This window comes from Chiloscyllium punctatum, chromosome 10 (genome assembly GCF_047496795.1).
Source record: "Chiloscyllium punctatum isolate Juve2018m chromosome 10, sChiPun1.3, whole genome shotgun sequence".
Classification (NCBI taxonomy): domain Eukaryota; kingdom Metazoa; phylum Chordata; class Chondrichthyes; order Orectolobiformes; family Hemiscylliidae; genus Chiloscyllium; species Chiloscyllium punctatum.
The window spans coordinates 115,986,855-116,003,651 of NC_092748.1; the positions used below are offsets into that span (position 1 = coordinate 115,986,855).

The 16,797-nt window shown below is 44.5% G+C and overlaps 1 protein-coding gene across 4 annotated transcripts in view; it reads left to right on the forward strand.

Annotated features, from left to right (window-relative positions):
• The window catches only part of LOC140482474 (obscurin-like), a 322,475-nt gene that overhangs the window by 230,787 nt on the left and 74,891 nt on the right, over positions 1-16,797 (forward strand). For all 4 annotated transcript variants that reach the window (XM_072580002.1, XM_072580005.1, XM_072580003.1 and 1 more), the window contains 2 exons: positions 13,766-14,032; positions 14,815-15,087. In XM_072580002.1, coding sequence (XP_072436103.1) covers positions 13,766-14,032; positions 14,815-15,087 — 540 coding nt within the window. The remainder of the gene's footprint in view (positions 1-13,765; positions 14,033-14,814; positions 15,088-16,797) is intronic.

A 16,797-nucleotide genomic window follows, 5' to 3' on the forward strand; every position in this document is an offset into this window, starting at 1 on the left:
TCCATCTGCCACTCTTCCGCCCAACTCTCCAGTCTATCTAAATCCTCCTGTATTCTTTGACAGTCCCTTATGCATTCTGCTACTCCACCAATCTTCGTGTCATCTGCAAACTTGCTGATCATACCAACAGTGCCCTCTTCCAGATCATTTGTGTATATTACAAACAACAGTGGCCCCCAACACTGACCCCTGTGGAACACCACTGGTCACCTTTCTCCATTTCGAGAACGTCCCTTCAACTACTACTCTGTGTCCTGTTGCTCAACCAGTTCTTTATCCACTTAGCTAGAACACCCTGCACACCATATGACTTCACTTTCTCCATTAGTCTACCTTTGGAACTTTATCAAATGCCTTACTAAAGTCCATGTAGAGAGATGGGGACTTGCAGAAATTCAGGGAGCTAGGATGGAAGCTTAGAGCTAGGACAAACAGAGTTGTTTTCTCTGGTTTGCTGCCCGTGCCACATGCTAGTGAGGTGAGGAATAGGGAAAGGAGTTGAATAAGTGGCTACAGGGATGGTGCAGGAAGGAGGGTTTTGGGTTTTCGGATAATTGGAGCTCTTTCTGGGGTAGGTGGGACCTCTACAAGCAGGATAGTCTTCATTTAAACCAATATCCTGGGTGGGAAATCCGCTAAAGCTATTAAGGTGGGTTTAAACTAATACAGCAGGGGGATGGGAACCAAAGTTGTAGGACAGGTCAGAAGAGGATGAGAGTAGGGAGTTCCAAAATCAAGTATCTGACACTAGCAAGCGCGAACCTGGTTTGAAATGTGTGTATTTCAACATGAGGAGCATCCGAAATGAAGTTGGTGAACTGGCAGCGTGGGTTGGTACATGGGATTTCGATGTTGTGGCCATTATGGAGACATGGATAGAGCAGGGACAGGAATGGCTGTTGCAGGTTCCGGGATTCAGATGTTTCAGTAAGAACAGAGAAGATGGTAAAAGAGGGGGAGGTGTGGCATTGTTGATCAGGGACAATATTACAGTTGTAGAAAGGATGTTTGAGGACTCGTTAACTGAGGTAGTATGGGCTGAGGTCAGAAACAGGAAAGGAGAAGTCACCATGCTGGGAGTTTTCTATAGGCCTCCGAATAGTCCCAGAGATGTAGAGGAAAGGATAGCAAAGATGATTCTTGATAGGAGTGAGAGAGGCAGGGTAGTTGTCATGGGGGGCTTCAACTATCCAAATATTGACTGGGATCACTACAGTATGAGTGCTATAGATGGGTCAGTTTTTGTCCAGTGTGTGCAGGAGGGCTTCCTGACACAGTATGTTGACAGGCCTACAAGGGGCGAAGCCACTTTAGATTTAGTACTGGGTAATGAGCCTGGCCAGGTGTTAGATTTGGAAGTAGGTGATCACTTTGGAGACAGCGATCACAATTCTGTCAGGTTTACTTTAGTGATGGAAAGGGATAGGTGTACTCCACCGAACAAGAGTTACAGCTGGAGGAAGGGAAATTCTGATGCAATTAGGAAAGATTTAGGAAGCGTAGAATGGGGAAAGAAACTGCAGGGGATGAGCACATTAAAAATGTGGAGCTTATTCAAGGAAAAGCTCCTGTGTGTCCTAGATAAGTATGTACCTGTCAGGCAGGGAGGAAGATATAGAACACGTGAGACGTGGTTTACTAAGGAAGTGGAATCCCTGGTCAAGAAGAAGAAGAAGGCTTATGTTAGGACAAAAGTGAAAACTCAGGGTGCTTGAGAGTTACAAGGAAGTCAGGAAAGACCTAAACAGAGAACTCAGAAGAGCCAGGAGGAGACATGAGAAGTTGTTGGCGGATAGGATCAGGGTTAACCCTATGGCTTTCCATAGGTATGAAAAATGTGTTGCTGGAAAAGTGCAGCAGGTCAGGCAGCATCCAAGGAGTAGGAGAATCGACGTTTCGGGCATAAGCCCTTCTTCAGGAATGAAAGAAGAAGGGCTTCTTCATTCCTGAAGAAGGACTTATGCCCGAAACGTCGATTCTCCTGTTCCTTGGATGCTGCCTGACCTGCTGCACTTTTCCAGCAACACATTTTTCACCTCTGATCTCCAGCATCTGCAATCCTCACTTTCTCCTTTCCATAGGTATGTCAGGAATAAAAGAATGATGAGAGTTAAATTAGGGCCAATCAAGGATAATAGTGGAGTCAGAGGGGATGGGGAAGCACTAAATAAATATTTTTCAACAGTGTTCACTATAGAAAATGAAAATGTTGGCGAGGAAGATACAGAGATACTTGCATCTAGACTAGAAGAATTTGAGGTTCACAAGAAAGAGGTATTAGAAATACTGCAGAGTGTGAAAATAGACAAGTCCCCTGGGCCGGATGGGATCTATCCGAGGATCCTCTGGGAAGCAAGGGTAGAGATTGCCGAGCCTTTGGCATTGATCTTCAAATCATCATTGTCTACAGGAATAGTGCCTGAGGACTAGCAAATGTTGTTCCCTTGTTCAAAAAGGGTAGTAGAAACAATCCTGGTAATTACAGACCAGTGAGTCTCACTTCAGTTGCTGGTAAAGTGTTGGAAAAGGTTACAAGAGGTAGGATTTATAACCATCTAGAAAAGAATAATCTGATCAGGGACAGTCAGCACGGTTTTGTGAAGGGTAGATTGTGCCTAAGAAATCTTATTGAGTTTTTTGACAAAGTGACCAAACAGGTCGATGAGAGTAAACCGGTTGATGTGGTGTATATGGATTTCAGCAAGGCGTTCAATAAGGTTCCCACAGTAGACTATTATGCAAAATGTGGAGGAATGGGATTGTGGGAGACATCGCAGTTTGGATCAGTAATTGGCTTGCTGAAAGAAAACAGAGGGTTGTAGTAGATGGAACATGTTCATCTTGGTGTCCAGTTACTAGCGGCGTACCGCAAGGGTCGGTGTTGGGTCCACTGCTGCTCGTCATTTTTATAAACTACTTGGATGAGGGCATAGAAGGTTGGGTTAGTAAATTTGCAGACGACACTAAGGTCGGTGGAGTTGTGGATAGTGACGAAGGAAGTAGTAGGTTGCAGAGAGACATAGATAGGGTGCAGAGCTGGGCTAAGAGGTGGCAAATGGAGTTTAATGTGGACAAGTGTGAGGTGATGCACTTTGGACAGAGTAATCAGAATGCAAAGTACTGGGCTAATGGTAAGATTCTTGGGAGTGCGGATGAGCAGAGAGATCTCGGTGTCCATGTACACAGATCCCTGAAAGTTGCCACCCAGATTGACAGGGTTGTTAAGAAGGCATGCAGTAACTTGGCCTTTATTAATAGAGGGATTGTGTTCTGGAACCAGGAGGTTATGCTGCAGCTGTACAAAGCTCTGGTACGGCCACACTTGGAGTATTGTGTACAGTTCTGGTCACCGCATTATAAGAAGGATGTGGAAGCTTTGGAAAGGGTGCAGAGGAGATTTACTAGGGTGTTGCCTGGTATGGAAGGAATGTCTTACAAGGAAAGGCTGAGGGCCTTGAAGCTGTTCTCATTAGAGAGAAGGTGGTTGAGAGGTGACTTAATAGAGACGTACAAGATAATCAGAGGGCTAGATAGGGTGGACAGGGAGAGCCTTTTTCCAAGTATGGGGACGGCAAACACGAGGGGACACAACTTTAAAGTGAGGGGAGATAGGTATAAGACAGATGTCAGAGGTAGTTTCTTTACTCAGAGAGTAGTAAGGGTATGGAATGCTTTGCCTGCAACGGTAGTAGATTCGCTTACTTTAAGTACATTTAATTCATCATTGGACAGGCATATGGAATAGTGTAGGTGGGATGGGCTTCAGATTAGTATGACAGGGCGGCGCAACATCGAGAGCCGAAGGGCCTGTACTGCACTGTAATGTTCCATGTTCTATGTATTCTTTTCGAAATATAAATAAATCCTATCCCTCAGTACCTTCTCCAGCAACTTTCTCACCACCGACGTCAGGCTCACTGGTCTGTCGTTACCCGGAATATCCCTACTACCCTTCTTGTACAGGGGGACAACATGAGCAACCCTCCAGTCCTCCGGCACCTCACCTGTATTTAAGGATGCCACAAAGATATCTGTCAGGGCCCCAGCTATTTCCTCTCTCGCCTCCCTCACCAACCTGGGATAGATCCCATTCGGTCCTTGGGATTTGCCCATCTTAATAACCTCTAGCCTACCCAACACATCCTCCCTACTTATGTCAACGTGATCCAGACTAATCAAACTTCTATCCCTAATTTCAACATTCATCATGTTCCTCTCCTCAGTAAACACTGATGCAAAGTAATCATTCAGAATCTCACCCATTTTCTCAGGTTCGACACACAGCCTTCCTTCGTTATTCTTTAGTGGACCAATCCTTTCTCTAGTTACCCGCTTGCTTCTTTTATAAGAGTAAAATGCTTTGGGATTTTCCTTAATTCTGCTCGCTAAAGCTATTTCATGACCCCTTTTAGCCCGCTTGATTTCTCGTTTAAGACTTGTCCTACTCTTCCTATATTCTTCCAGGGCCCAGTATGTTCTTAGCTGCCTAGACCTTATATATGCTTCCCTTTTCCTTTTGGATAGTCATAAAATTTCTTCTGTCATCCACGGTCCACGAATCTTGCCTTTCCTATCCTTTGCCTTCAACGGGACATGCCTATCCTGCACTATCTTTAACCTATCTTTGAAAGACTCTCACATCTCCGTTTCCGTTAGGTGAGGAGACTAGGACCCGTGGATTAGAGGGGGTAAATTCAGAACAGAAATGCGGAGACATTTCTTCAGTCAGAGATTGGTGGGCCTGTGGAATTCATTGCCGCAGAGTGCAGTGGAGGCCGGGACGCTAAATGTCTTCAAGGCAGAGATTGATAGATTCTTGTTGTCTCGAGGAATTAAGGGCTACGGGGAGAATGCGGGTAAGCGGAGTTGAAATGCCCATCAGCCATGATTGAGTGGCGGAGTGGACTCGATGGGCCGAATGGCCTTACTTCCACTCCTATATCTTATGGTCTTATCTCAAATGTGGACTTGCCTTCAAATAGCTGTGTCCTATTCACATTTCCAAGCTCTTGCCTAATTTTGGTATAATTGGCCTTGGCCCAAGTTTAGTACTCTTCCCTTAGGACCACTGTCTTCTTTATCTACGAGTATTCCAAAACTTAAAGAATTGTGGTCACTGTTCCCAAAGAAATCCTCCACCACAACTTCTACCACCTGTCCTGGCTCGTTCCCCAGTACTAGGTCCAAAATGGCCCCTTCCCTCACCGGACTGTTGACATACTGCACTTGAAAACTATCCTGGATGCTTCTTACAAATTCTACCCCATCCAGACCTCTGACATTAAGTTTATCTCAGTCAATGTTGGGAAAATTAAAATTTCCCTTCACTCCTACCCTTTTGACTCTACATGTTTCCATAATCTGCATACCTATTTGTTCTTCTACCTCACGCTCACTGTTGGGAGGCCTGTAATACAGACCCAATAATGTAACTGTACCCTTCTTACTTCTCAGCTCCACCCATAATGCCTCACTACCCAAGACCTCCATAGTGTGCTCCTTTAGCACAGCCGTGATATCGTCCTTGACCAGCAATGCAACTCCACCCCACCTTTTACTTCCCTCCCTGTCCTGACTGAAGCATCTTTATCCTGGAACATTTAATTGCCAATCATGATGCCCTTCCTTCAACCAAGTCTCTGTGATTGCAATAACATCATACTCCCAGGCACCAATCCAAGCCCTAAGTTCATCTGCCCTACACACTATACTCCTTGCACTAAAGTAGATGCATTTTATGCCACTATTTTTTTTTGCGCTCATCTGCTCTCTGTCTACTCATCCCTTTATTAATACTATTTTCATAATTCTTACAGTCTCCAGTCACCACCTCACTGCCTACTTGTTTTCTCTTCTGGTTCCTAGCCCCCTGCCACATTAGTTTAAAACCTCCCCAACAGTAGTAGCAAAAACTCCCCCAAGGACATTGGTTCCGGTCTGGTTCATATGTAGACCGTCCATTTTGTAATAGTCCCACCTTCCCCATAACTGGTCCCAATGTCCAACAAATCTGGACTCCTCCCTCCTACACCATCTCTCAAGCCATGTGTTCATTTTGCCTATTTTACATTTCTACGCTGGCTAGCACGTGGCACTGGTAGTAATACCGAGATCACTACCTTTGAGGTCCTTCTCTTTAGCTTCTCTCCTAGCTCCCTGAATTCTTCTTTCAGGACCTCATCTCGTTTCCTACTTATATCGTTGATGCCTATATGCACCAAGACAACTGGCTGTTCACCCTCCCCTTGTAGAATGCTCTGCAGCCGATCGGTGACATCCATGACCCGAGCACCTGGGAGGCAACATACCATCCGGGAGTCCCGTTTTCAGCCACAGAACCACCTATCTACTCCCCTTACATTAGAATCGTCTATGACTATGGCCCTACGAGTCTTTTTCCTGCCCTTCTGAACAGCAGTGCCTGCTACGGTGCCATGATCCTAGCAACTGCATCCCTCCCCTGGTGAGCCACCTTCCCCAACAATATCCAAAACGGTACACCTGTTTTGGAGGGAGATGATCGCAGGGGACACCTGCACTGCCTTACCACTCTTTTTCTGTCTTTGATCACCCATTCACTGTCTCCCTCAGTAACTCTAACCTGCGGTTTGACCAATTCACTAAACGTGCTTTCCACAACCTCCTCAGCATCGCGGATGCTCCACAGTGAGTCCATCCACAGCTCCAGAGCTGTCATGCGGTCAAACAAGAGCTGCAGCTGGATACACTTCTTGCAAGTGAAAGAGTCAGGAATGTCAGACACATTCTTAAGCTCCCACATTACGCAAGAGGTACATGCCATGGGTCTGAGGTCCCCTGCTATTGTAAGCTTAGCTTTATATGAACTAATTAAACCCAAACAATGCACTTAAATATGAAAAAGAAAGATAAAGAAAAAATAAAAGCCTTTACTTACTGAGTCTTTTTCTTCTGGTTAGAGAAGGGGGCGGGAGGGTGATACTACACGTGTAGTATCGCGGGTTTAGCCACTGCCCAAATATAAATTAAGCCCTTACCTTCCCGGCAGCCCTCGCTTTACTCCACCTTCTCTCCTCGCTGCTCTGTCAAAATGGAGGCCCAACTCCCGAGGTAAGTCACTTTTGTAAGTGGGAAAACTTACCCTTCCCAGCATCCCTCGCTTCACTCCACCTTCTCTCATCGCCGCTCTGTCAAAAAATCCTCACAGTGAATCCAATACGAATAGCAAGGTAAAAGAATGTGGATGCTGCTTATGTTTCAAATTTTCAGCATAGGAACAAGAGGCCATTCAGCCTCTCAGACCTGCTTCACCCTTCTGTTAGCTCATAATTCCTTTGTGACTTTATTAACTACTTAATATATTACTGCAATATATTTCAGTATTTTGCTGTTGATTGATGTCAGTTTAACTGTTCTCAGCTTGCAGTCTTTTCTCTCCCTCCTATCCTGACTAGCAAGCAGAATTACATGCATTAGTATCCATTCCACACAAACTGTTGTGGAATCAAAGGAATTCTAAAAAATCAAAATAATTGCATTCACTATATCCACAGCCATCTGTTTAAGAGGCTTCAGATGTAGGGCTTTATCTACTGGGGACTTGTCAGATTTTAATCCCAGTATCATTTCCACTGATTATTTTTCACCAAGTTTATTTTTCACTACGTTTAATTACGTTGCATTCTTCAGCTCCTCTCTGTGATAGTGAACTCTGTATTAATATTGCTCTGTGAGTAAAAGTGTTTCTGCTGAATTGTCTGTTGAATTTAATAATGATCACCTTTTATTTAATGGTCCCCAGTTCAGGTCTCTCCCACAAGTGAAAACATTTTCTCACTATCCAGTAGATAAAAGGCCTTGTTGAGTGTGATGTCAGAATAAAATTGAATCCAGGACATGCTAAATGGAGCTCAAGCCATTGGTGAAGTGTGAAACGAGATCCTAGTAGTTTTCTGAATAGTTATCTTATTTACACAATGCAGCATTGTATTTGTCTACATCCTACCTAATACCCCGGTGACACGACAGTCTCCTCTTATAAATGCTTCATGTAACCAGTTACACAATCCCCATGACAATACCATTAACATACGACTAATAGCAATGAGTACACAAGAAATAGGCTATTCAGTACCATTTTCAAAAGTGAGGACTGCAGATGCTGGAGATCAGATTCAAGATTAGAGTGGTGCTGGAAAAGCACAGCAGGTCAGGCTGCATCTGATTCCTCCTGCTCCTCGGATGCTGCCTGACCATTTAGTACCATAAGCAGGCATTGCCATTCAATTAAGTAAAGGTAAAGTTGTCACGGTCCTACCAGATCATAGGGCAGCTCCCTCATTAGAGAGAGAGATAATGGTTGTAGTTTAACCTGACAGTTAAAATATAGAACTTTACAGCGCAGTACAGGCCCTTTGGCCCTCAATGTTTTCCACAGGTCGGCGCGACAATCTGAAGTCTATCTATGCTACACTATTCCATTTTCATCCATATGCATATCCAATGACTATTTAAATGCCTTTAAACTTGGCGAGTTTGCTACTGTTGTCGGCAGTGCATTCCATGCCCCTATTACTTTCTGAGTAAAGAAATTACTTTTGACATCTGTCCAATATCTATCCCCCCTCAATTTATAGGTATGTACCCTCTTGCTAGCCATCACCATCCAAGGAAAAAGGCTCTCACTGTCCATCCTATCTAATCCTCTGATTATCTTATATGTCTCAATGAAGTCACCTCTCATCCTTCTTCTCTCTAATGAAAACAACCTCAAGTCCCTCAGCATTTCCTCATAATACCTTCCCTCCACACTGGGTAACATCCCAGTATATCTCCTCTAAACCCTTTCCAAAGCTTCCCCATCCTTCCTATAATGCGGTGACCAGAACTGTGCACAATACTCCAAGTGCGGCCGCATCAGAGTTTTGTACAGCTGCAGCATGACCTCATGGCTCCGAAACTCATTGCCTCCATCAACAAAAGCTAACACACCGTATGCCTTCTTAACAACCCTATCAACCTGGGTGGCAACTTTCAGGGTACATGCCCTTCTCCACTACCAAGAATTGTACCATTAACCCAAAGTCTTTATTCCTGTTACTTGTTCTAAATTGAATTGCCTCATACTTTTCCGCTTTAAACTCCATTTGCCATCTCTCAGCCCAGCTCTACAGCTTATCTATGGCCCTCTGTAACCTGCAACATCCTTCGGCACTATCCACAACTCCAATGACCTTAGTGTCATCCTCAGGTTTACTAACCCATCCTTCTGCGTCCTCATCCAGGTCATTTATAAAAATGACAAACAGCAGTGGCCCCAAAACAGATCCTTGTGGTACACCACTAGTAACTGAACTCCAGGATGAATATTTCCCATCAACTACGATCCTCTGTCTTCTTTCAGCTCACCAATTTCTGATCCAAACCATTAAATCACCCTCAATCCCATGTCTCCGTATTTTGTGCAATGCCTACTGTAGGGAACCTTCTCAAACACCTTACTGAAATCCATATACACCACATCAACAGCTTTACCCTCATCCACCTGTTTGGTCACCATCTCAAAGAACTCAATAAGGTTTGTGAGGCACGACCTACCCTTCACAAAACTGTGTTGACTATCCCAAATCAACTTATTCCTTTCTAAATGATTATAAATCCGATTTCTTATAACCTTTTCCAACACTTTACCCACAACCGAAGTAAGGCTCACTGGTCTATAATTACCAGGGTTGTCTCTACTCCCCTTCTTGAACAAGGGGATAACGTTTGCTATCCTCCTGTCTTCTGGCACTATGATGACATAAAGATCAAAGCCAAAGGCTCTGCAATCTCCTCCCTGGCTTCCCAGAGAATCCTAGGATAAATCCCCATCCAGCCCAGGGGACTTACTTATTTTCACGCTTTCCAGAATTACTAACACCTTCTCCTTGTCTACCTCAATCCTGTCTAGTCGAGTGGCCTGTATCTCAGTATTCTCCTCGGCAACATTGTCTTTTTCCAAAGTGAATACTGAGAAAAAATATTCATTTAGCGCTTCCCCTATCTCCTCAGCCTTCATGCACAACTTCCCACTACTTTTGTTGTTTGACCATAACCTTTCTCTAATCATTCTTTTATTCCTGATATACCTATAGAAAGCTTTAGGGTTTTCCTAGATCCTAACTGCCAACAACTTCTAGATTAGATTCCCTAAAGTATGGAAACAGGCTATTTGGCCCAACAAGTCTATACCGACCCTCCAAAGAGCAACCCACCCAGACCCATACCCCCACCCTCTATTTACCCCTGACTAATGCACCTAACACTATGGGTAACTTAGCATGGCCAATTCACCTAACCTGCACATCTTTGGACTGTGGGAGGAAACCGGAGCACTCTGAGGAAACCCACACAGACACGTTTAGAATGTGCAAACTCCACACAGTCACCCAAGATGGGAGTTGAAGTCAGGTCCCTGGCGCTGGGAGGCAGCAGTGCTAACCACTGAGCCATTGTGCTGCCCTAAATATCCCCTCGTGGTTCATCTTAGCTTTCTCTTTAGGTCTTTCCTGGTTAACATGTCTCACCCTAAAATAACCCGCCTTCCTCCTCTTGACAAGAGATTAAACTTCTTTAGTAAACCACAACTCCCTCACTCGACTACTTCCTACATGCTTGACAGGTACATACTTATCAAGAACATGCAGCAGCTGTTCCTTGAATAAGCTCCACATTTCAATTGTGTCCATCCCCTGCAGTTTCCTTTCCCATCCTATGCATCCTAAGTCTTGCCTAATTGCATCATAATTGCCTTCCTCCCATCCATAACTCTTGCCCTGTGTTATATACCTAACCCTTTCCATCGCTAAAGTAAACATAATCAAATTGTGGTCACTGTCACCAAAGTGCTCATCTACCTCCAAATCAAACACCTGGCCTGGTTCTTTACCCAGTACCAAATCCAATGTGGCCTTGCCCCTTGTTGGCCTGTCTACATACTGTGTCAGAAAATCATCCTGCACGCATTGGACAAAAACTGACCCATCTAAAGTACTCGAACTATATCAATTTCCAGTCAATATTTGGAAAGTTAAAGTCCCCCATAACAACTACCCTGTTACTCTCACTCCTATCCAGAATCATTTTTGCTTTCCTTTTCTCTAAATCTCTGGAACTATACAGAGGCCTAGAGAAAACTCCCTAACAGGGTGACCCCTCTTTTCCTGTTTCTAACCTCAGTCCATACTACCTCAGTAGACGTATCATTAAAAGTCCTTTCTGCTACCGTAATACCGCCCTTGAGTAACAATGCCGCACCTCCTCCTCTTTTACCACCTTCTCTGTTCTTACTGAAACATCTAAATCCTGGAACCTGCAACAACCATTCCTGTCCTTGCTCTATCTATGTCTCCGGAATAGCCACAAAATCGAAGTCCCAGGTATCAACCCATGATGTAAATTCCCCCACCTTATTTTGGATGCTCCTGGCATTGAAGTAGGCACACTTCAAACCAACTACTTGCTTGCTGGTGCATTCTTGCGACCTTGAAACCTTATTTCTGACCTCACTACTCTCAACCTCCTGGGCACTGGAACTACAATTTAGGTTCCCATCCCGCTGCTGAATTAGTTTAAACCCTCCCAAACTCCCCTCCCCCCCGCATCCCCCAAGGATATTGGAACCCCTCTGGTTCGGGTGTGGACCATCCTGTTCGTAGAGGTCCCACCTACTCCAGAATGAGCCCAGTTATCCAGGCATCTGAAGCCCTCCCTCCTGCACCATCCCTGTAGCCACATGTTCAACTCCTCTCTCTCCCTATTCCTTGCCTCGCGAGCACATGGCACAAGCAACAAACCAGAGCTAACAACTCTGCTTGTTCTAGCACTAAGCTTTCACTGTAGCTCCATGGATTTCTGCTTTAAATCCCCATCTCTTTTCCTACCTATGTTGTTAGTACTTATGTGGACCATGGAGCTGCTCCCCCTCCCTCAAGGATCCCAGAAACACGATCCTAGCACTAGCACCTGAGAGGCAACAAACCAACCGTGAGTCTCTCTCATTCCCACAGAACCTCCTAGCTGTCCCCCTAACTACGGAGTCCCCAATGGCTAATGCTGTGCTCCTCTTCCCCCTTCCCTTTTGAACAACAGGGGACAGAGGCTGTGCCAGAGACTTGTGCCCCATGGCTTACCCCTGGTAGGTCTTACCCACCAACGGTATCCAAAGCAGTATACTTGTTATTGAGGGGAATGGCCACAGGGGTTCTCTGCACTACCTGCCTGTTCCCTTACTGTCCCCTGGCTGTAACCCACCTACCCTTTTATTGCATCTGTGGTGTGACTACCTCCCTGTGATTCCTCTCAATAATCCCCTCCACCTCCCAAAGTTCATCCAGCACCAGTTCCCTAACACGGGGGTTTTTCAAGGAGCCGGTGTTGGGTGCTCTTCCTGCAGATTAAGTCAGCAGGGACACTAGTGACCCTTATCTCCCACGTTCCGGAGGAGGCACGTTCAGTTGCCCTAACTACCATTCCCACTATTCTAAATTACCAAAGAGACTGCAGAAAAATAAAGAATAAAAATAGCTTTTAACCTAACCAATCCAGCGCACAGAACTCTTTTTTTTTGGTGGGAGACACTACATAAGTAGCATTTTGGGTAACGCAACACCGAAATATATTACTTCGCTTACTCAGCAGTCCTGTGTCCACACCTGCTCAGCGTGTGCTTCGCCTGTTCATGAGTTAAGTATTCAAATTAGTGATTCACCTTCCTGTCAGCCCCCTTGTCGATGCTCCCGCTCTTCTTGCTGCTGAAACAAAAATGGAGTGCCCCAATCATCAAGGTAAGTATTTGAATCGGTGATTCACCTTCCCATCTACCTCCAGTTCATGCTCCCGCTCTTCCTGCTGCTGAAACAAAAAAAAACGACACACAGGTGAGAGACAAGAGTCCTTCATGGTGATCTCAGCCAGTGTGGTAATTGAGCTCATGCGGTCGGTATCATTCTGTATTGCTGACCAGCTGTCCAGCCAACTGAGCTAAACAACCCCCTTGCAACAAGACCATAAGACAGGATCAGAAATTAGGCCATTCAGCCCATCAAGTCAGCATCCAATCATGGCTGATAAGTTTCTCAACCCCATTCTCTTGCTTTCTCCCCATAAACCTTGATCCCCTTAATACTCAAAAGTCTATCTATCTCAGTCTGAAATATACCTCAATGACTTGGCGTCCACAGCCTGCTGTGGCAATGAATTCCATAGATTCACCATTCTCTGACTAAAAACGTTTCTCCTTTTCTCCGTTCTAAAAGGTCTTCCCTTTACTCTCAGCCCAGGTCTTCAAGTCCTAGTTTCGCCTACCAATGGAAACATCTTCCCATCATCTGCTATGTTCAGGCCATTCAGTATTCTGTCATCCTTCTAAACTCAATCAGGTATAAACCCAGAATATTCAAATGATTCTCATGTGTTAAGCTTTTCATTCGTGGGACCATTCTCTTGAACTTCTTCTGAACACGTTCCAGGGTCAGTACATCCTTCCTGAAATATGAGGCCCAAAATTGCGCACAATATTCTAAATGTGGTTGATCAGAGTCTTATAGAGTGTCAGAAGTACATCCATGCTTTTATATTCATGTCCTCTCAAAATAAGTGCCATCATTGCATTTGCCTTCCTTAATACTGACTCAACCAGCAAGGGCCAATGCTGACTTTGTGAAACATTTGGAAAACGATGAATAAAATCCTTCCATCACGACTTGGGATCATCCTCAACACCTGCTCCTTTGTGTCTTTGCAGAGCTGCCACTCATATTTGTGCTAAAGCTGGAGGACGTGTGCGTTCAGAGAGACGGCTCCATCACCCTATGGTGTGAACTCAACAAGGTGAAAGGTGACGTCATGTGGCTGAAGAATGGGAAGGAGGTCCGTCCCAGTCGCAAGCATGTCATCCGAGCTGAGGGGCGGCTGCGATCCTTGACCCTGTGCAAAGCAACACTTGACGACGAGGGTGAATACTCATGCGAGTCTAAGGATGACAGAACAGTGGGAAGAGTGTCCGTGAGAGGTCTGTGCTGCCTTGCCTTTTGTTTGACCCTGTGTCCATTTGAGATCATGGAGTACCACCTACCACCTTCAAAACATTGTCCATCTCCATCTCTGTTGCAGGGGTCCCTATGTCAGTGACACTCCTCCTCTTTTTTCCCAACTAAGAGAATATCAACCCAATTTAGTCAGCTTCCCTTCCTTGTTTCCTCATCATCTTGACTGTCCTGTCTTCAGTGCCTCCAGAATACAATTGTGTCATTTATCATCCACGCTCTGTAAATGTGGGTTATTCCAAATTCTTTCTTTTTGTCTCCGTGCTTACCCCTCACCCTGTTTGCCTATTACCCCCAAGCTCACTAACATCCACTGGCTCTAAGTCTGACATAGCCCAATTTCAAAACCCAATTCTTGTTTGCAAATGTGTCCATGTACTCCCCTTCCCTTACTCTGTAATCTCTCCCAGATCCAGAACTCTCCTCTAATTATGGCTTCTTGAGCACTCCCAAATTAATTACTCCGCCATTGGTAGCCTTGCCTTCAGATTGCTGCTCCCCGAGCTCTGAAATTCTCCCCTAAACCACTCTTTCTCTTTCCTCCTTCAAGACGCTCCTTAAAATATATTTCCTCGATCAAACTTGCAATCATCTTTCCTGTGCCTCCACTTGTGGCTCAAGGATGCATTATGTTTGCTACTAACTTTTGTGAATTATCTTGGGACCTTCCAGAATATTAAAGGGGCTACACAAATGCAAATTGCCGTTGTAACTTTCTGACCCGCAAGTGTGTTTCCTCTCATTTCAGTTCCCCGGGTTGTGGAGTTCATCTCCGATCTCCGCAGTATCACTGTGCTGGAGGGAGATGACGCTAAGTTCAAGTGCATGGTGTCCCCGGAGGATGTGAGGCTGTCCTGGCAAGTGCATGGCAGTGAAGTCCCACCAGGCAGCACGAAATATGTGACCTCGCGAAATGGTCTGTGTCACATGCTGCTGATACAGGACTGCCAGCTTTCAGATATTGGCCAAGTGATAGCAGAGGCTGAGGGAATTGTCTCCACTGCCAACCTTCAGGTGCAAGGTAGGTCACAACCTAGGGTAGGTGGGAAGTACATTTAACATTGCCCGACAGACTCATATTTGCCTGATTCACCACATGGGTGGGCTTGGGGATAGGTTGAGGCTTGTACCCCTGTAAAATATTCTTTATTGATGCAAGTTGTTGTAGAGTAATATATTGACCCTGGGCAATATGAAATGAATAAGAAGGTTCTCTTTCTTTGGAATTTCAAAAGGGCTAAAGTAGTGCAGGTGTCAGACACCATTTTTAAGGTGAGAGGTCATAGTTTTAAAGTGATACATTATAAAATGAAGGTTGACTCCCTGTGGGAATTAAAACCGAGCCACCCAAAAGTAGCACCTTGCCTTGTAATCTGTAAAATAGTGTGAAAAGTGGTGTAACCTGCTTTTCAGCAACTTGCAATGGTTAAATAATGTAAATCCCTAACACTCACTTTAAAATCAACAAGTAATAATTTACTTATCTAACTCTTAACAGTGAACAAATTAACTAAGCTATTAACAAATCGAATAAATCCCTTCCAACTACTAACAATTCCCAAGTGAAATATGATTCTAATGGTATGCTGTTCCAATAAATAAAAGTCCCACTCATATAACAAAAAATAGAATTTAGTCTCTCAAAATTATAGCCAGGTTATGTATCTTCCAGAATGTTCTGTGCCTTTGTCGATTCTTTTGTCAGGAAAGCCATCTCTGTCGCTGGTACCATTGTTACTTAGATGGTGCCTTCTCTAATACATAGATGAGAATATGAGAGCCAGTGATTCTCTCTTTCAAGGCCATTAGCTCTGCAGATGGCAACTTGCTCAGGGGTCTTTGTTCAACTGCTCCCTTCTTTTATACCCTTGACACATCAGTATTTCTTACGGTAGGATGGGTCCTATGTTGTCAAAACCATCAGGTTTAAATTTAATAGGTTTTGGTATCTAAGTGGCTGGTTCAAATCGATTGGCTAAATTAAAAAGCCTGTTTTCTAGGTAAAGACTGCTGCTTGGCCTGCTAACTGTACGGCCTTTCGAATACATGTTTCAATTTGGATGCTCTCTGTGTTCCTGCAAACCCCCAAGCTGCTGCTCACAGACATCCATTCCAAATCTCTAAACACTGAAAAAGCACCACCTTTTAAAGAGATTATGCAATGCTTCTCCCTCCCCCCCAACCCCAGCACTTTACAAACACCAACTTCACAACAGATGTGCAAAAGAATCAAGGGTGGTCCAGGAAAAACTTTTTCTTAGCTTGTTTGACTGGATGACTGGTTTGCAATGCAGAAGGATGCTAACATGTGGGTTCAATTCCTGCACTGACCGAGGTTACCATGAAATGACATTGTAAAGTCCCATCTGCTCCAAAGGTGTGTCTGAATATATCTGAGCAGTTTAATTAGGCTTTTGTGGTGTAGTGATAGTGTCTGAGGTAAGAGACAAGTTTGTAGGCATAGAATAACATCTTGGCACAGGTTGGCTAGAAAATATCTCAATCTTTTTCCTCATCTGAGGCCTTTACTCTTTTTTTTAATTCATTCGTGGGATGTGCATGTTGCTGGCTAGGCCAAAATTCATTGCCTATCCCCATGAAAGAATACTCAAAGGCACAGAGGTGAGGGACCGTAGTGAATATGGTGAGACTGTAGAAGCTGGGATTATTCTCCTCAGAATGGAGAAGGTTAAGACTAAACTTAATGGATCTGTTCAAAAATTATGATGAA